General features: G+C 35.9%; 1 protein-coding gene across 4 annotated transcripts in view; it reads left to right on the top strand.

Moving 5' to 3' along the window:
- FIG4 (FIG4 phosphoinositide 5-phosphatase) overlaps window positions 1-21,230 on the top strand; it is a 74,217-nt gene that overhangs the window by 29,567 nt on the left and 23,420 nt on the right. For all 4 annotated transcript variants that reach the window (XM_087777036.1, XM_087777037.1, XM_087777038.1 and 1 more), the window contains 9 exons: window positions 1,621-1,737; window positions 3,258-3,303; window positions 4,869-5,017; window positions 9,054-9,220; window positions 13,645-13,783; window positions 16,445-16,503; window positions 17,097-17,244; window positions 18,164-18,247; window positions 20,098-20,293. In XM_087777036.1, the coding sequence (XP_087633162.1) occupies window positions 1,621-1,737; window positions 3,258-3,303; window positions 4,869-5,017; window positions 9,054-9,220; window positions 13,645-13,783; window positions 16,445-16,503; window positions 17,097-17,244; window positions 18,164-18,247; window positions 20,098-20,293 (1,105 nt within the window). The remainder of the gene's footprint in view (window positions 1-1,620; window positions 1,738-3,257; window positions 3,304-4,868; window positions 5,018-9,053; window positions 9,221-13,644; window positions 13,784-16,444; window positions 16,504-17,096; window positions 17,245-18,163; window positions 18,248-20,097; window positions 20,294-21,230) is intronic.

Below are 21,230 nucleotides of genomic sequence, written 5' to 3'. Positions count from 1 at the left end.
GGTTTCATATCAATCAGTCTTGTCCATTTCCTTTTCCAAAAGGAAACGAAGGCATTAATTTCAATGTTATCAAACATTTAGATTGTTAGAAGCATGTATCTTAGGAAGGCAAATATATTCTGTAACATTTTATTCTTTAATTTTGGACAATAGAATGCTGTACAAGGATCATGTGAAAAGGATGACTGTTTTCCTAAATGTAGAAATATTTACAAGGCACAAACATTTTAAATCTACAGGTATAGCGTGCTATCCTTAAGTAACACACAACTCAGTTGTGAAGTTTTCTGATCTGTATATGTCTCCTGTATCTTGTAATGCCAGAAATTCTAGAAGAATGATAAAGAATTGTTGGATCAACTTTCAGGTATCTGTTACTATATCAGTCTGAGCAAAACAATGGAAAAACTGGTATGGTTCAAAGGGCAGGAATATAATTAATGTTTGTCAATTAAAACTTTATGAAAAAAGCTTTGGAAAACAATCCTTATTTGCTATTTGAGATTACAAGTTGGTTGATAAGGTTGGCCACGTAGATGTGAAACTGTTACTTTAAAGTCTGACGTGGTTTCACACTACTTTTTTATTCTAAAACGGCATTGTGTACAGTTAGGTGTATATGCAATTGTTAATGATTAAATAGCAAATCTCAAAACGAGGCTAGATTTCCTATGCTAGATGCAAGTTCTTGGGTTTCATATGGAGGGATGCTGATGAAGCTTAGTGGTCTGTCCGCTATGGGAAGTGATCCTAGGTGATCAAAGGATTCCCCTTCTAGCTTTAAGCTTCAGGTATATTTATATATGTATCCACCCTAGTACAGATATAAAAAATGCCTGGGGGCTTTGACAAGATTGATTATTTATGTAAGCAAGAGATATTTAAGAATGGAGGATAATGTATATGTCTGCCTAAAGAATTGACAGTTTCAGGAATACTGAGAACGTGTTTGCTTTAACATGTATTTTTGAAGTAAGTTTTTTGGAAAGGAGTACTGGTGGAAATGTTCCAAAATATTGCTTCCACCTCAGTATAAGCAATCTTTAAAAAATAAATAATTGGTTTTGTTACTTGAAATGTAAACACTGTAATAAAAACTTTGAAAATAAAATTATGAATAAACAGAAGTTGAAATTTCCAGCAATGAATGGATGGATGACCTGATCTGAGCAGGAGGTGCAGGACGTCATGAAGGCCACACACAGAGGCAAATGTTACTGAACAAAACAGCACCTTGCAAACAAAATGAGGGAATATGATTTGGCATAATTATATATCCTTTTCTGCCTCATTGTTATTTTGTGAATCACAGAAAGTTTGGTAGAGGAAAATTAGTGCGATATAAAAGTCAAGGAGTTTTAGATTTTTGAAGTCTTCCACTTCTAGTTTATGTAATATGTTTTATTAAAAAGTAAACAAAATTGCTCAGATACAGTCAGTGTCTGTTTCCTAAGTCTGTAAAATCTAAGAAAACTATAGACATAATTACTATTGGGTAAATAAGCAGTAATGTGAGTCTTCCTTTAAATCATTTTTGTTATTAAAAGACTTCCCAAGCAGTGAAAATTTTTTTAGTATTAATGTATCTTGACTCTGGTTGTTTTTTTTTTTTTTCCTCAGCAAACTTTGCAATGTCCTTGATAGATTGAATGTGATTGCAGAAAGTGTAGTAAAAAAGACTGGATTTTTTGTAAATCGACCTGATTCCTACTGCAGTATCTTGCGGCCAGATGAAAAGTACGTATAATTTAATTGATGCATAATGAATAACGTCTATTCCTTGGAGACTTGTCTGGAATTTCTATGTCTGTTACATTATTTCTTATTTTAAGGCTTAAATTAATATGAAAAAATACAGTTTGTTATTAAGTTATAGCTAAAAAGATTGCAGTCAGAGGCACATGTTAAGAAATACTAATATACTGAAAGAGTACAATTATGCTGCTGCTGTTCTACTTATAAAGAATTCTTATTTCAAACCATTATTTGTAACTTGTAATCTGTTCCATGTGTGTTTATATAAAGGTTTTTTGTTTTTTTTTTCCACCTTAACCAAAGGAATCCTAAATTTGGGGGTAAATTTAACAAAGCAAACAACATTTGGAATTTAATAAGTGGCTTCTTTTGAGGCATACTAATAAGATGACTATCATCTAAATGTTACTGAGTCTGGTGTTTTCCAATGAATTTTATGGTATTCATACATACAAAATTTAAAACTTTTTTTAAAATAGAAACTGTATTTGCTTAAACCGCTGCAGAATTACAGTGATTTAATCAGCTGAATTCTCTCAAGTACCTGAAAATCCAGAAGTAAAATAACTTCCACATTAGAAATTTAATAAATTTTTGATTCAAGTTTTCATGTTAGGGATCTAATTCATCACTACCCAAATGGGCATTCATATTTGACATGAAGAGCATCCTTGCCTTTTTAGCCTATCTTCATTTTGAGACAGTCTGAGCTAAAAATCTCACAGGCTCTCTTGGAGCTTTTCTCTGCCCTGCAGTGCAGCAAACATGTCAACTGTAAACTAGCAGGAACAAGATCAATACATCCATGTAATCCTGTGTTCTGTAGAGATAGTCTGGTGAGTCTCAGCTGTAGTATATAGGCTTGCCATAGCAGTGCTCTGGTCAGGCTATAGGTAACCCTACAAACTTGAAAATATTCAGTAGTTCAGGGGTTACTTGCACCGAGTATAACTGCTCCTCTACCTCAGAATGTCATTAATTTCTGATTCATGTTCTCTGGTTTGGGGGTACAGTTAAGGCCTATACAGAATTGCAAGACCTAGACAATATGTGCGTATGTATGTATCTAGCATGTATGCCTAGAATCAGTATGAGGGGGAGATTAAAATCAACCAGCTTATGCTACAGTGTGTGTTATGCCTCTGCCTTCCAGTCACTGGCATTGTACCTACTTTCAATTTTTGCGCACCCAAGACCTGATCTAGCAATACTTGTGTTGCTCGTACTGTTTTATGGGGAGGAAAGGAAATATTTTATATGGCTTTGGAATATTTCTACTTTAAGGCTAGATTTTTTTTTTTTTTTTTTGCTGCAATGTGGTTTAAATACAACATCTTACTGCTTCATAGACCTTTCACTGCTTTCTGCTATTCAGGGATATCAGTTCTGCTTTGTGTCACGTTTGTAATTGTCACCCTTTTTCACTGAGCAGATCAATACATGGTATGATCTGTTATTTTGTTAAATGATTTGTAAGTCATTCTGTTTTGTGTCTCTTTCAGGTGGAATGAACTGGGAGGTTATGTTGTTTCCACTGGTCGCTTGCAGGTACTAAAATATACTTTATTAATTCATAGTTATAGTGATGTAGATCAGCACTCCCAAAGCATCAGTGAACCATTTCACTTAAATACCTGATTGGTGATTCACAGAGTGCTCTTAAGTTACTATTTGTAGTAAACAGCATTATTGCTGTCCATCCCAGAAATCCAACTGGGAGAGAGGGCTTAAAGTTCTTGCGTGGTACCAGAAAACCTTATGCTGTTGAAATTGTATTTTTGCTGGAGGTAGCCTGAGAAATGCTTGTATTTTAAACTAGTTTCCATTACTATTTAGTCTGTAGTTTTACCAGTGCAGTGAAAGTTAAAATAGCAGCATTTTAGCAAACTCCATAATATAATGTTATACAGAAGAGGTGAGGAATAAGCATACTTAAGCCTGGTGACATTCATACACATGAAAATGGGTTATTAAAAGCATTTTCACTAGTGCTGAATATTCTGTACATTGTTACAATTTCTGTCACTAAAAGAAAATCAAACTAGAAACACTGCTTTCTTTAAGGTGAGAAAAGTGCTGACTAAACTGTAAACTATAGAGTACCAGATTTATACCTGAATGTTATGATTATAGACTCTGAACACAGGGCATATTCTTAAGAAGCATTAGTTCTTTTGACTTGCCATTCATAATTGTGTAGTTCATGTAAGTTAGAAAGCATGTGACCATTCCTTTACTAGCTGATGACTGATATATGTTTGTTGAGGACAGATAAACAGCAGAGTAGATAGAATTTGATCTGTTTTAAAATATCAACACTAGTTAGATTTTTTTAATGTTAGTCTTATAGGTTTGCCTATATTAGGAGAATGATTATTTTATCTATCTTTCAACTTAAATTATTTGAGGTGGTCACCATTGGCATACACATAAGCATTTGGATTACGATTCATCTCAGAATGGACATCTTGTGAGTCACACCGAAGGCAATAAAAGTTTGGTTCACTAGCTTGGATGTAGCCATAGATATCTGAGCAGAAGAATCACCCATCCTGTTATATTAAAATATGTTTCTTGCAGCTGGTCATATTATAAAATAACTTTGTGTGCATTATGGTGTTGAAGAATGGTCGTGCAAGTAGCATAAAAGAATATGTGCATGACTGTGACCTTCAACAACATGTTCATGTGTGTTGCTCCAGATACAGAAAGTTTAAAATATAAACACCGTGCCAGTAGAACCACAGCAAGTTAGAAGCGTGCTTTATTTTTTGTGGTAATTACAGCACACTTGAAAAGAAGACCTTCTTCACCGAAATAACATAGCTTTTCTTTTTAAGGTAAATCTTTAGGGCTGTTTGTGAGTTGAAGGAGAGGTGCAGTTTGTGTGATGATAGAAGAAAGAATATTTTGAAAGTAGGCATTACAGCAGTCTGATGTAGCTTGCTAGAGATGAATTGCTTTTTAACATTTTTTAGAAATGTCTTTCCTCAAATTTTTGTGAACTGACATAATTTGAGATTTGATAAGTCTTGGATAGTAGGAAAAAAGTAATAATCCTGAATGTAGTAATTTGTTAATTAAGAAAAATCTTGTTTGGATTGCTTTACCAGACTGGAGTTCTCCGAACCAATTGTGTGGACTGCTTAGATCGTACTAACACAGCCCAATTTATGGTGGGAAAATGTGCTTTGGCATACCAACTCTATTCATTGGGATTGATTGATAAACCAAATTTACAATTTGATACGGATGCTGTTAGGTAAGATATATTAATAAAGTGTGTCATGGTTTTATTTTTTAATTTTGTGTCAAGAGATTTAGGAAGATTATGTCTATGTAGAAGAAAAGTGCAATTCTTTCTGTTGGAATGATTTAATAATGTTTATTCATCCAAGTTTAAAAAATCTTCCATACTTGAAATCTTCTTGAGAAAATCCAGGCATGCAAACCCAGTCACGCTGAAAATTTGTTCTTCTGGAAAAGTATGTTAATCAGGCTTCTTACAAGATAGCTGCTCGACTTCATTCTCTTTACATGCCTAAACTTAAAGCTAAGAGTTTTCCTTTTAAATAAAGATAACAAAAAACCCGCTCCAGTCTCTTACACTTACTTCCCTTGCTTGAGGCAAAATGCTGACAAAAAATGAAAACCAAAATAAGTACATGCTTTTATGGAGAATGCCGAACTGATATTTGTATAGAAGTACATCTTACCTTGCTGTTTCCTACTTTTCCTTTGGAAAGATTTTGTGCTTTTTATTTTATTGACGAAAAGTTTTCAGCAAAGTTGTTCTCTCAGATCAAGTATCAATGATATTTACTCAAGCATCCTCAAACCATTTAAGAAAACCCAACATTTTAATTGAAATGCTCTGGGGGTTGGGGGAACTAAGCTACTTAACTTGTGAATATGCTTCAGAAATTAATGTAAGAGTCCTTGAGGTGATGTGGTTTTATTCCTTAAAGCTGCTGTTGCGACTGTGACACTTGTGGCTTCATTGCTGGTTTTGACTAGCGGTTTGATAGTTTTAGAATGTGGAGATGTAACTTGTATTTTGGAAAAGACAAAGTACTCGGTCTCCCCTCCCCTTTACTCGAGACATACCTTCAGCTCTTCTTTCTCTCATTAGCTTCCAGCACTTGCCTGGTGCCAGGAGCTGGTATGTGCCACAGAAACAACCTCACTTGCAGCATGTTGGCTCACTGTGCAAGCAGTGGCTCCGGGCCTCTGCCTGATGGCCAGGGAGAGCACCCGCTGGCTGGCTTCCTCGGTGTGCTAGCCGTGCCTCTCATCCACCACGTCCCGGCTTCTGGGTGCCTCATGTTTAACTCTGGGCACAAACAACTGCTGCTGCAAGTACCAGTTGCTGTGTGGCCTCCTGGGGACTCAGCAATTGGGACTCTTGGGTTCTAACTAGAGGGGATCAGGAGGTGGACAGGTATATCCACTGTCTGTGGTATCCTCTACAGCTACCACTTACTTCAGCACCTCAGGCTGCATTTTACTATCTTTCCTTAGGCTTTATTACCTGCCCCTTCCCACCTCTGTTTCAGGAGCCCAAATTTCCTCTGCTGCTTCCTGCTGCAATAGTCCCCTGTCTTCTGTCTGTCTTCTCTCCCTCCTGTTTCCTCTCTCTGCCCCAACCACCCCAATTTCCATCTCTTACCATCATCTCTTAAGATTGTAGTAGTTGCTCTGTCTCTGATTTTCCTGATACCTTATTTCTCATTATCTCTCTGAAATGTAGCTATTAGCCTGGTACAAAAGGTTACTTTTATCTGGCCACATTTGACTTATTTTTTAATTCTCCATTGCAGTAGATGTATGCCTCTCTGAAACAGATGTTGTCATCTGTTAAGACTTATTTCTGAATTACTGTATTCAGAATAATTAAAACATCCTGCTCCATAACGCAATAAATTCTGAAGACAGGCATGTGCTATACTGTCTCTCCATCGTTCAGTCTTCCCAGCATTGTCTCACATCGAGTATCTGCTTCCTGCGTACTCTGCCTCTTCATTTACACTCTTCTAACTGGCCAAAGAGGGTAATCTGTAGCAGTCTGTCTTCCTTAATTTAGCTAGTGTGTCTGAAAAACTAACTTTTTTCATCACATTCTTTGACCGTCCTTCTTATAATTCTGATTTTTCTCATATGGTCTCACTGGCTGGCTACAATCCAGAATTTCTGTTGAACTAGATTTCTGAAGTCAGCATTTTATTTCAGTTGGCCATCCTGAAGGATAAAGAAACCACGTGTCTTGAACAGTCTGATCTTATGTCTAGCAAGATTAATCTTCTTAATGACTTGTTGCACAGGGCCATTTTTGCCAGTTATATTTCTTAATGATTCCTTCAGTGTAATTGTTGTCCTATCTAGGAAGTTTCCTAGACAAAGTGTACCTTAGCAGCTTATTTTATCATATGTAGTTAACTTTTATCTGTATAGAAGACTAGTCTTTGTTTGACTGCAGGCTTAATATTTTGAGGCTGTGGAAGGGTAATGTAATTCTACAAGTCCTTTCCAAATCAAGTGGATCAACATCCTTAATGAATTTAAAGTTGTCCGCTTTCTGTGAACCTTTACTGCGAGGTCATTGGAACTCTGTTCATCAATCCCCCATGGCTGACTGGCAAATTTTTGAGAGGTATCATCCTTTTGTCTGCCAGTTTTTGCCTTCAACCAGCTTTTTTAGCTTTTAGTTGACCAGCATTGCTGTCTTTGCCCTTGTATAAAAAAAAAAAAAAAAAACCAAACCAAACAAACTAACCCACCAAACCCAAAGAAACAGACAGGAGATTCTCATACATGGTATCAAGAGCACTGAAAAAATTGTGTGGAGGCAAGTGGGGTTTGGGTTTTTCTTTTGTTGTTTGGTTGGTTTTTGGTTTTTTGGTTTGTTTCGTCTTTTTTTTTTTTAGTTAATAAGCAGATGTTTGTTCCTAATTGATCTTTTTGTACTTGACCTTGAGCAGAAGATTTGCTGGACGGTTATTTTGTTTTTACAGAAATTGATTTGCTGCTCAGATAAATGTGCTTCATCCGGAACCTTTTGAGGAGGACTTCAGTCAGATGGTTGCTGGGTTACTTATGCAGTACTGTCCCTTTATTGGAAACTTTTTTGAGGGAATGCTTTTGTTTTGTTTTTAATTTTGTTGTTGTTTTGTTTTGTTTGTTTATACCCTCCTTTCTACTTCTTAAGGACTTCTTTCTTCTCAGGTATTACAGTGTATCACATGCAGATGCCTGAGTTACTGTGTCTTGCTATACTGACGTGAAATACGTTGCCACAGGTTTGGTGGTTGGGGTTTTTTTTGTTTGTTTTGTTTTGTTCTGTTTTGGTTTTTTGCCTCTTAACTGAACTTCCAGCCTCTTTTAGCAAGATGTCATCCTTGTCATTGTGTTGCTTAAGCAAGGCCATAGTCTCCATTTCTGAGAAGCACTTTTCAATCTGGTATCTTTTAGACTGGGTGTCATCCCCTTAGGGATAGCCTTGTTTTCTGAGACTGTTGTCTTGTTTTTGTCATTGATGGGGAGCTTCTTGATAATTTTTGCTATTTGGACTGCTCTCAGTTTGGAGTCTACTGTCAACTTCTTGATGCTAGAGGACTGTGTCGCTTTTAGCCAGCTCTCCTTGTTCATCTTAGCAGACAACTCTTTCTACCTTCTTACATCATGTTTTTCCAGCTCCAGCAAATGGTATCTGACTGCCATTCATGTTTCTTACATGTCATGTTTATTCGGTTTGTACCTTTGAGCCATCATTATTGTAACTAGGGAGATTTTTGGAAAGTTATGCTAACTTTACTCCCAGTGAACTTGACAGAAAACATAGCCTTGAGATACTGACGTGTTCTGTCCCATTTAGTGTATTTAAAGTACCTTAGTTTGTGAAGGTATACGGTTTGTGTTCTCCCCATGGACTGGTAGGACATGTTAATCTTCTTCCTGAATCTACAGAAGTGCATATTCTGTAGTGTGAATGCATTCTTATATATTATAAATTAGTGAAAATCTTAGTCTAATCCTTCTTAGTAATTATTATATCTGAATAAAATTTCCACATATTTATCTTAATAAAGAATAGAGACATAGCTTTAAATTTCAGTGTTTGTAAGTTAATAGCATGTTTTAATGTAATACTTGTTTTTTTAAACTGGCAGAAGTACTTAGGAGAAGAAAATGTATTGCTTGTTAAGCAGAAAGACTTTACTATTACAATACTTCATTATTTTTCTCTCTTAAAAAACTCTTTTCAGCAGTTTGATAGATGACACATTTTGCTTTTCCTTCAGATTATTTGAAGAATTATACGAAGATCATGGAGACACGCTTTCTCTGCAATACGGAGGTTCTCAGCTTGTCCACAGAGTAAAAACCTATAGAAAGATAGCTCCATGGACTCAGCATTCCAAAGATATTATGCAAACACTCTCAAGATATTATAGTAACGCTTTCTCAGGTAAATTAAAAGTGCTTTCTTTTAAGCCATTATTTAAAAAGCATCTTACTTGTGATGTTTCAGTAATCCATACTATGATCTTATGACAGAGATCCTCTATACTGTAATTTTCAAATAATTCAGTAAAATCTGATGGATATCAAATGGGTATTCTGATTTGATGAACTATGTATATCCTATGCAAATGCATGTTGTAGCATGCAGCCTTATTTAATAAAAGTTAGCGAACTGATGTGAGAAGTATTTAGAAAATGTACACACATAGCACTGCAACTGCCAGTGACATTTGTAGATCCATAGAGAAGCAGGTAGCCATTACAGAACTGTTAAAATGATGGACAGAATGGCTTCAACAAATATAAGGAAACTGGTAAATCTAAATCTAAACACAAGTAGAAGGCTTCAAGTAGAGTATTTCTTGTGATGTTTTGGGGACTTCAAACAAAAAGCAAGCTCTGATGGATGTAATTTTTTGGTATAAGTAGCAGCTACTAACTGTTGAATCTGTGGTAGAAAAGACAAAATTAAATTAAAAAAGCAAGGTCCACCAAGTAAATAAGCTATTTTTTGAGTTAAATAAGTTGTAAAATACTAACTTACTCCTTTACTAGCTCATATCAGTCACTGATACTGTTCTACTTTATTCTGGACAACCTTGCTAAGAGAAAACCTCTTTGAAAAATGCTGAGCTGTACCTTATGCAAAATAACTGAAAAAAATGCTTAGTGTTTTTAGAAGTCGTGAGAAAGAGCTAAAAGAATGATCCAAGGACAGTCTAAGACATGTCAGGACAACAAACATTGAGTGCTGCTGTGTTCTAAATATTGTGTCAGTCTATTACTCTTTTTTTATTACTCTATTACTCTTTTTCACAAAAGCTGCATAGCCAGGGAAGGAAGTTGGATTTTTTTTTTTTTTCCTAGTAGACTGCAACTATTTAGAAACTATGTGAACTTTAAAACAGTGAGTTGGACACTGGCTAGAAATACTTCAGCAATCTCTGGTTTCTTTGGCTGAAGTTACCGCTTTTGTTAGTGACAATTCTGTGTATGTAGTAAAATGTGAGAGCACAGCATTTAAAGTACTGTTTCTGAATGTAATTCATGTAATTTGTGTATCATATTTGCCCAGATTAAATGAGAAATGAGAGCTTGTTTATTTCAGTGATATGGTCTCTTATTGTTTGCAGTGGCAATAAGGTATGGCTTCATCAATTCTTATGAGCAAAAGGAAGCACACTTGCAGTATCACCTGTATTGATAAGTACAAGATGGAACAAATCTCTGAAGCTGTTCACTTTTATGCCAGCCACTTAAATGGCTGGGTGGAAGCTTGAGCAAAGTTCTAGATCCACATTTGGGGTTGTGGTCTGCTTGCAAGGATAGTCAAGATATGCATGTGTTTTAGTAATAAAGGAATTTGTTCTGAAAAAGATGTTGGAAAAAGAAGAAAGAATACAGAATGAAAAAAGTCCATCTTGTCACCTGGGCAAACTTGTAGCTGAGTACTCAAACAGATGTTAGTCTTTACTGCCTCCTAAATAAATCACTTAGCTACACTTGTTCTGTTTGTCTATCATAATAAATACATGATTCTAAAACAATTTACACTTTTAAGAAAATGGTTTCATCTGTTGACCTCAAAGCTCTTAGGATAATCACTACTAATTAAGTTGTACAGAGGAGAAAAAGACAGACATGTATCGGTTAAGTGATGTGCCTGGAGATACTGATCCGGTAGATAAGACTTGGACTTGTAAGAAAGATAACTTTGAACACGGCTTCACCCTAGTTCATGATATGTGGCTTAGCTTTTCTATAGATTTTCTGTACCTATAAATTTGTAATATGATACCTATGTAACAGAAGAGTGAAGAATTAAAATGTTCTCAGGATGAAGTTAGTGACTGAAGCTTAGAAGAAAACTAAGGGTTCCTCCTAAAAATATGGGACAATTAATTTCACAGTAACTTGGAAAAATCTTACATGTTTAGGCAAAAATTCTGACTTTTTTTCATGTATGTTTTTAATTCTAGCATTTGAAAAAAGTAGAGGGTGCAGTGTAGTTTGGGAAGTCAACTGTTTGAAGTACCCTGGTTATAAGAAAATAAGTTGTACCAGAAAAAAGAACATCATCCAGCTAAGAATTAGGTGTTCCTTCAACACCCTCTCTGGCAGGCATTCTGATTAGTCAAATTCTAACATTTTTCTTTCATTTGTGATTGTCAGAGAAATTAGGAAATAGTATTCCAAATAATATTCTTCTGACTTTTATGCCTTTTAGAAAGTAACGTGATGTTGGAGACTTCAGTGCTAGAATTGCAACATGCATAATAAACTTCTGGAATCTGGAATAATCTATTTATCCACCAACAGGACTGAATACAGTAAACTACCTTTTACTGTTGCATGAAAGTAAACTTAATTACTATAATCTTTTAGTCATGGGACATTATAGTCCCCATTGCGTGGAATCTCTCATGATTTAGTAATTTGTCATGTCGTGCAGTTGCAAATTCGGACTGACAGCAGTAGATTATTTTAGGCTAATTCAAATAGTCTTAAAAATGTGCTAGTAAAAAAACCCTTTTAAACCACTAACTAAATAACTTATCCGGAAGAAAGAATACATGTTATTGCTTGTGACTTTTCCTTTCTTAGCTTTCTTGCACTGTTCCTGGCCTTCCTCATTCTCTTCTTATGTCTTGGTTAAACTGTGACACTATTTTGCCAAACAATATGGCCTGCAAACTATAAGGACCTACATATGCTTTGAGTATTACTGTGTAGAAGAGTTGATGTTTATAAGTTGATCCTCTTAAGAAAATTAGGAAGTTGAGAAGCAAGAAAGAAGGTAAAATGAGTATCTTTTTGGAAGAGTGCTCTGAAGGGACAGTAAAAGTATCTGGAGGTAGTATGAGTACATAGAAAAGGAAGAAAAAAGCTGGATTCCAGATGAAAGGCCCTCTAAGTAGGGAAGGGGAGCCAAGCAACATCAACAGGTTTTCCCTTTTCCTGGTGCCTTGCCCTGTTACACCATGTGATGTTTAATACAGAAGATCCCACTTCCAAATATTGACCTCTACATGCGCACATTTCTGTAAAGTACCCTAGATTTCTATAATCCTGTTGTCACCAAATTTCTACATAGCACTTCATTTGTTAGCTGCTTGTGTGTCTTAATTCCCTATTAAAAAAATATTATATGTAGCACAGAGGGAAGAGACGTTCGAATTCTGGGGAGAAGGAGATATTGACTGAAACTTTGGTGGTGGCCAGGTACCAACTTTCTTTGCTGTCACACCACCGCTTTGTGGATTCTGCCTATTTTTTTACCTGCTTTCTGGTATACTGAGACTTCAGTTTGTCTTTTTGAGGCAGTGTGTTGCTAAAGGGACACTCAACTCTCGTAATACTCTTTTTGAAATGTGGAGACAACTGAAGGAGTAACGCTGTCTGTTGAACTAGTCTGCACTATTCCTTGTCTGATGATTGCTGAAGTGCAAACAAGAGTGGAGATGAGAGCTTTCCACATGCTAATTGCTCAGGGTACAAATAGAGCTCAATTCTCCACATATTCCTCTGTAATTGAAGATGCTTTGCACATAAGCCTTACTCCGCCCCTACAACTCTGCTCACAAAGCTGTCTTTATCACAATTCACCATCCCCAAGCCCTCCTCTGACTCCAGCTTTTCTTCATATCTGTTGTAACTCATTCTATCTGCAGCTAGGTAGCAAGAGAGATTTTAAAGATGTAAGCAAACAGCAATGTTTCTTGTCGTGGTTCATCTGTAGTGGTATGTAACTACTGGATTTTAGCACTTGCCTCATTTAGTTTGGTGAAGCTTAGAATATGGCAAGAGAAATTGATGATTTAAACCAACAGGAAAAAAAGTCCAAATTATTAAAAGGTGTTTGTGAAGTTTAATCATTTTACTGACTATGTTTTGGTTAGAAAAACCCAAAGAATTCATGTGTGTGTTATGTGGGAAACTTGTGTATTGAATGGATACTATTTAGTTTCATTAAATCATTCTTCTGTTACTTAGACTGCAGTTCAGATTCCCTGAAATGTGCACAAATACATGCACATGCTTCATGCATACACATATATGCAGAGGTGGGAGACAGCTGCAGTGTGAGGTCTTACTTCTGCAAAGCCTCTAAGCAGAGCTTCTGCCTTCGCTCCTGTGAGAGAAACCAAGGAAAGAGATAGTGCTGGTACCAGCCCCGCGTGCACTGCAGTGTGGCAGGTCAGGTCTAAATGAAGTTTCATTACGGTGGTTGAAGCCCAGAGGTCCCTGTAGAAGTCATAGGACATACACACTCTGTCTGTGAGGAGCAAACATAACAAACAAGCAAATGTCTGGATGGGCTTGAGCTTTACAATGTGCCTGGCGTTAAGTGTACCTCTTGTCTAACAGATGCAGACAGGCAAGATTCTATCAATCTCTTTCTGGGAGTATTCAAGCCTACAGAAGGAAAACCTCATCTCTGGGAACTTCCCACTGATTTTTATTTGCATCACAAGAACACCCTCAGTCTATCACAGACCAGGCGAAGGTATTTTGCTGTTTTGCTTTTTTGTTTGGTATTGCTCTAATAAATTTTAAAAAGTACATGTTGTTAATGAAATAATTTGGTCAGCCTGTCAAAAACTTGCTTGTCAATAACCTTCAAGAGATAACCTTCAAGAGATTACCAAAAATGTTGGATGTTGGTGTTTTGAAGGATTTGCTTTAGTATGTTATTTTCCTGTTGTACTGAAAAAAGAAGTTTCATTTCATATGAAATTCTGTCCTGCAGTGTGAAATGCTTTACCATTTTACTGAAGTACAGTTGCCACTGTCTCATTAAGCAATATACAGGTGTATTTTTGATGGTCAGATTTATTAAGTCATTCTTGCATTTGAGATTAGGTGATGCGGATAACATTTGGTTGTGTTTTTTGTTTTTTGGTTTTTTTTTCTGTAATGCACTTAGTCTGCAGCTGTGCATACCAAGAAGCCCATGATTTTCTGCCTTCTTTTCAGCCATGTCTAGCCTGTTTTGAAGACTTTTTCTTCATTTGCATTCCATTGTAGTTGCACAGTAATACACAGAAGTAATAGAGTTAAAACATAAAAATGTTAAAGTAATTTTAGAGTGCTTCACAATGTGGAATGATTTTGTTAGGGGTTTTAAACAGTGTGTGCAAAAAAAAAAAAAAAAGTATTTTAATAATAAGGACAGTAATAGACCTGTTAACTAAATCATCTCTTTTAGGAATTTAGCTCTTTGTATCTTTGTTTGTCCTGTGAGTCTTAAAGCTCTGTATCACAAATGGTAGATCCAAATATCTGCATTTAGATTTTTGTCTGGGGAAAATTGCAAGTGTTTAAACAGTGCATTCAATCCCTGTCGGCTGCTTATTCCGTTAACCCCTCATGACAGCCGGCATGTGATACGACTGTTTCTAAATTTCAATCGTTTTGTATTGTCTCCTGAAGCTTCTCTTGATGCTAGCTCATGTCAGCCATACAACCAAGTGCTATTTCAGGCACACATGAAACATGCAACATTAATTTTATTGCCTACTGGTTCCAAAAATTGTTGTATGTCAAAAATGAATTCAGCTGATATATCACAAATATACAAATGTCCTAGTCTCTCTTTCATCTGTTACTCTGTTAAACAGCTGTCTCTCATTTGTCACAGATACTGTTCTCAAATGAGGTGGAACAGTTAAAAAAAAAATTGTTGGTATTCTTCAATTACTTGTTAATTAATTTTACCTTTCATTCTGGCCAGAATTTCTTCTGAGTACTTATAATATACAACCAAGATGTTTTCTCATGTGAACAAAATGACATTTCCATGTAATAAGTAGTTAGGTGGAAAAAGCTCTTCCAAATGATTTTTTGTTTCTACGAAACTATTGGACAAGTTCTTCGTATAACTTCTTCCTGCCTCTCTGTGCAGTGCCTCTTTTGGATTCCTTGGGCACAGCAGCAAAGGAAATAATGAAAACTCATAATGAATCAAGGACATAGGAAGAAAAGGAAGATGATGTTTCCTGTCATTGAAACTTCTTTTGACTATCTGTGCTTTTCCCATATTGTATTTGCCTCTCCATTAGAAAGAAGACATTTCATAATGAGTTTCATATATTATTTTTATATAATTTGATTCATGTGAAAGGATAGCAAATATGGAGAAGGAGACTTTCTGTTGCCATGGTACTTATCATTTATGCAAGCAGCAAAACTGGGTATGTCTGCGTAGTTTCTGAATGCACTGGAGAAAATGGCTTGCTAGCATGGCCTGATACAGTACTTCAAGAAGAGACCGGACCGTCAGGCATAACTCGTTCCTTTCTGTCTAGGACATACACAGTTCTTGGAATTGAACTGTGTTGCCCTGCCTGTTCTGCACCATTTGCTACGCCCCACTAGCAAGTCTGTCTCTGGGCATGGGAATACACCCATTGTTTCTGCTCCAGATGGCTACATTGACATGAGTAGGAAATAACTGCATTAATACTCTGATTACAGCCCTTACGGTATTGTGAATACACACACATTTGAAGTAAAAATCAATGAAGATAAATATCTTTTCAACCCAAGTAATGAAATAGAAGAAACTATCAGAATAGTTCAGAGAAGAAATTAAAGTATATTTGGGAAGAGCAAATAAAAATACGTAAACATGAATGAAAGATAAAACATGCTTTATTTTATTAATGTTGCATGACTTTGTTTGTTGTTTTTCAGAAATCCTGACCAAGCTTCCAGCAGGGCCTGGATTTTGCTGTTAGCTATGCCAACATACAGTTTTCAGACTTAAGACAGCTGTCACATCAAAATGTATTTCTATGTGTAGAAGTCAACTGCTTTGGCAGAAATACATAAATACCTTCTATATGTACTAAGACCTTAATTTTTCAGTACCATGGAGGTAGGCACCTGAAATGTATTTTGTTTAATGGAGCAAAACCACTGCTCCCTCCATACCTGTATTGAGCTTCAGGTGTTTGAATTTCATGGCCTGAGAGCAAAGGAGTAGGATAGGGGCCTGTTGAAATCCTCTATCCAAGGATAATTCTTTACTTTCTTCCACACTTGAATTATAAAGAAATGTTTACTAAAGTGACACCGTATGGTTGGGTAACTTATGTGCAAACATTTAGACTGGGTACGAGATCAAATCTTCTGTATCAATTGTGTTTCTGTTTTTCCTGCACAGCTATACTTACTGGTGGACCACAGGTGTGCTGAAGCATTTACCTCTTCCTTTCGATGAAGGTAGGAACTATATTTGCTCCTTGCCTTACAGAGTATCTTGAAAAAGACGTTTTAGTCACAAATGCTTTTTAACTGTTTGAGATCCCAAATCTCAAAAAAAAAAAAAAAAGTTTCCATAATGATTGCTAAATACTTTTTGGTTACAATGAGCTATGATTTTTCAACTGCAGGATGCAAGAGGTGTCTAATTGGCTAAAACTTGACCTTCATATGTTTATGTGCCAGGGCATGCTTCATTATTTTTTTTTTTTTCCCCTTGCTTATTAACATATATTTATAGTCTGTGCTGGTGGTTACATTCCTGTGGCAGATGACAGGGTGTAGCTAGTGTGTCTTACTTCTCTGGGATACCGTGGAGCATGTTTTATTAAGAATTGTCGTCATGAAGGGAAATCAAATTATGGTGGTTGATAATGCATATTTATTAAAGATGTGCTGTGCATCTTCTTCATATCATATTTTCTTGTCTTAGAGGGGATATGGCTGTAGAAAAATGCCTGGTAGGGTGGCTAGGTAAGCAGGCTACTGTTTGTTTTGATTTTTTGCAGAGTCAGTAAGTGTTAGTAAGAAGATTATTTTTTTCTTTATCCCAGTGACATGTGCTGAAAACAGACGCAAGTTGACAGTGAAGAAATTCCACAAGTATGAAGAGGAAATTGATATCCACAATGAGTTTTTTCGGCCATATGAGTTGAGCAGTTTTGATGAGACCTTCTGCTTGGCAATGACCAATTCTATACGGTATATTGGGATGTTTTGTGACTATAAATCCTTAACTGGAAGTTGATTTGGTGTGAATTAAATGTAGATTTGATTTATTTGGTTAAATCTGTGTAACATGATAGGATTTCCAGGTTGTTTGTTTTTTTTTTTCCTTAAGCTTCAAATTTAGCAAACGTCTAGAAACTAAATCACAATACTGAAATGGAAATGCTATGCTAAAATAATTCTGTTAAGATAGCACTTAAATTTTCCATTATTTTCCATTATGGGGTGCCAAATGTTTGGGCACTTAAAGGCTGAGAAATGAGCTTTTTCTCCATGGAGTGAGATCACAGAGGCTACCTTCAAAGCAATTGTTTTCTAATTGTTCTGCTCTCATTTTACAATTGTTTTCTTCAGTTCGTCAGGTTCTCACAGCTGGCCAGATAGTTTTTGGGTTTGTTTTTTGTTTTGTTTTTGGTTTTTTTTGTGGTTTTTTGTGTGGTTTTTTTTTTTGTTGTTGTTGTTGTTGGCAGCGATCAGCTGGATCTTCTAAGCATAATCTTAATCACACTTTAGCTAAAGACTTCCAGGCAGATTATGTTTCATGTAGTTTTTTGACCCAATTTGAGTGTTGGCAGCATTTTGAAAACAATGTAGCAGAGTTACAGGGCTTCTTCAGCACAGGAATGGAGTACATTACCACTTGCCAAGGAGGCTAGAGCAATGTTTGCATCTGTTTTATGGGGCTAAATAATGCAATTGAACGCTTTTTAAATACCTAGGGGGGTTATATTTACATGACTTTAACTTGTAATGATGAAGTTAGAACTTGATATTTCTTTTTATAATGATTTTTAATTCAAAGATAGATGTTAGAGGTGGTTCTTCCAGAAAATGTAAAAATTTTATGTGTTGAACTTCGCTCATGAAGAGTTTCTCCTTTCTCTTTTGCCAGAGATTTTATGCCTAAGAATGTGGGGATTGATCCAAGCCCATTTACTGTTCGTAAACCTGATGAAACTGGAAAATCAGTGTTGGGGTAAGTCTGAAATATTAAATTTTGTTCTGGTTTAATAGTAGTGAAATTGTAATGCAAGTATATAAACTCTATGTGTGTGTCTGTGTAGCGTATTCTCTATTACATGGGAAATATAAAAAATCATTGGTGTTATACTGTAGAATTGTACACTTTGAAAATCATATCTAATTTGAGATTTTTATTTGACACTGAGAATTCTTTATTCAGACTTGTTTAATATTTGCTGTTTTCTTGTACTCCTCTAAGTGAAACCCATGAAAAAATTTTATCTAGAATAAAGATACAGAAGTTGTTAAAATTTGATCATCTCTTCATACTAGTGTCAGCTGTATTGTCTATTGGAGATGACAGGAAAGCATATACTATTGTTATCTTTTAAAAAAAATTAATAAATTTTAACTAAATAGAACATATCCTGAAATAGCAATAAATGCCAATTTCAGCATAATTTTTGATTAAAAATGCTATTAAAATACTTATAGATAAAATTATATAAAACGATTCAGCAACAGTTATTGGGACAAATGAATGTTGCATTTAGCTGCTTTTGCATCCTGGACTTCCTTTGTTACTTTATTTATTCCATTGTTGTGTTTGATCTGCTGTATCACTCAAGGGCTATGGGGACTATTTCTGAACCAATTCATTCTCTCTTTGATACCTCATATTAAGGAAACCTTTTGTCAGTAATGACTAAACCTGTGCTGTCACAACATTGTAAGTTCTTCTGAAAACTTGCCATTCTATTAAAAGCTACAAAATTTGACTGTCTCATAAATAACATCAATTGTGCCTTCACTCTAAGGGACTCACTGTCAGTAAATGTGGAGAGGAGACTATGCTTATCACTAGTAGAACTAGATTTCAGATAGGTACTGGTGACCTCCATGCCTTTGCTGATGAGAACACCAGAGCTGCAACTCAAAATAGCATTTGCACCAAACTGTGTGCTGTTGTGAAAGCTTCTTAGCATGCAGCTGTCTGCCTTTAAGGGCCTTGATGCACAATGTCAGTGTATATATGGACAGTCACCTCAGCAAGGAGGAGATGTTGCTTCCCTGTTTCCAGAACTGATTTGTCTATAAACATATTCATTACCTGTCTTCCAGTCCCTCTTTCTCCAGAGTCCCTGAAAGATTGTGACAGTGTCTGAGTGGAAAGTGCAACCACATACCCTTCTATGGCCAGTAGGAAAGGATGTAGAGGATGTAAAGGTGGTACAATTTCTGATGTGTAAAGTACTGTATACCTTTCAGAGGATGTACAGTTAAACCCAGTGTTAGCCTACTAAAACATAGATGCTGTATCTTGAAGAATTCTTACAAATAAGGCACCACTTTATATTGATTAGAATTTCTAGAGTGAGAAATACATGCCGCATAAAGAAATGTTGCTGATTAAAGAACTAAATTGAGGGGAGAGATATGGAAAAGGAAGGGAAAAAGTGATATTATGATTAAGATTTTTGGGCCCAAGATTAAGAAAGCTAGTGGAGTGTATAATATTGTTAATCAGAGAATGAAACTTTTTCCCAGATCAAAACCAAAGATGTTATGTCCCAATTAATTTTTATTCCTTTTTGTTCATTCAGTCTGGGGGAGGGATTTAAATAAAGAATCAGAGAATTGGTGGAGAAAAGCTGACATAATCCTTTGAGCTCTCTTTAAATGCTCTGGAATAAGAAGAGATTGAAGAAAAGTAAATTGATTGGGGGATTCAAAAGATGAGCAACAAGGTGCTCCAGAGGATAGAACTAATTTCCCCCAGTAAGATTGTAAGCAAAATTAGGAATTTTAAATACTTGTTAATATCTCACTGGTTTCATAAATACACACGGCCTTTCATAATAGGAACAAAAGTAATAGAGAAGAAACCGTGTTGCAGCGCAAAACAGCTGCTAGTGCTCCTCCACCCCCAAGTGAGGAAGCAGTGTCAAGTAGTTCTGAAGATGATTCTGGGACAGACAAAGAAGATGAAGGTGCTGTTTCTCAACGTTCAACTCCAGTAAAGGTGACTGATACAGGAGATAATACAAAAATCACAGAGGTAAGAAATTACTGTGGCAGGCAAGAAGGTTAATCATGGACTTAAAATTCACGTTTCCTCAAAAAAAAAAAAGGTAAATGTTATAGAACAGTCAGAAGCAAAGCACTGAGAAACTAAGTGAAAAAGGTCTCCAGTGTAATTTCTTTGTGTAGATATTAGCACAACTGCTTATAAAACTGCTGTTATTCTTGTTGTGTAATAGTGAAACACAGTGGAAAATGACATTTTTCAAAAAATGAAAATTATTGTTAGAAACCTATGGCATTTGAAAGGTACTCAGGTCAGGTGTAGTCCATTACATAAAGCATAAAATATATCTGTGTTCATGTGTTAATTCATAGCAGTAGTGCACTTCTGATCATTGTCCCTTACCATGTTCTGGCTCACATCACAAGGTGGTCTTGGAGCATGCAGATGGGATTCCTTTTTGGATGAAACTAAACTGGGAGATGCTTCTCCAGGAATGTACCTGATCTACCTGCCTAATCACTAGTTAGTCCATGGGAGCTAATCTGGAGCAAACACCCTGAAAGACATGTAGTATGGATCTGAGGTCCTGAGCACCACCTCTTTCAGTTACAAATCTATTCCTTTTGAACGATGCCACTTGCTCAGGTGGATATAAGTGTAAATTAATGTTCAATCTATCTAAATTTCAGCCTGATTTATGTGAAGATTTTTAAATTGCTGTTTCATAATTGTATGGTCTGACATTTAAAAAAAAAAAAAAAAAAGAAAGAAAAATTAAACTAACTCCAAAAATGTGCATGATAATGTTGTCACATTGGTCCTATGCTATTACTACTACTAGGGTTGAAGATAATGGCAGGATAATAGTGAAATTGTGTATGCACAGTCATATGAAAAGAATGTGTATTCTCAGTTGTGGGCTATTAATCTTTTTTTGCTAGCATAACTCCAATTCTGTTGGGATCCC

Source organism: Nipponia nippon, unplaced genomic scaffold, assembly GCF_047370975.1.
Source record: "Nipponia nippon isolate SJK-2023a ecotype South Korea unplaced genomic scaffold, ASM4737097v1 scaffold_4, whole genome shotgun sequence".
Lineage (NCBI taxonomy): Eukaryota > Metazoa > Chordata > Aves > Pelecaniformes > Threskiornithidae > Nipponia > Nipponia nippon.
This window is presented reverse-complemented; position numbering and strand designations above follow the sequence as displayed.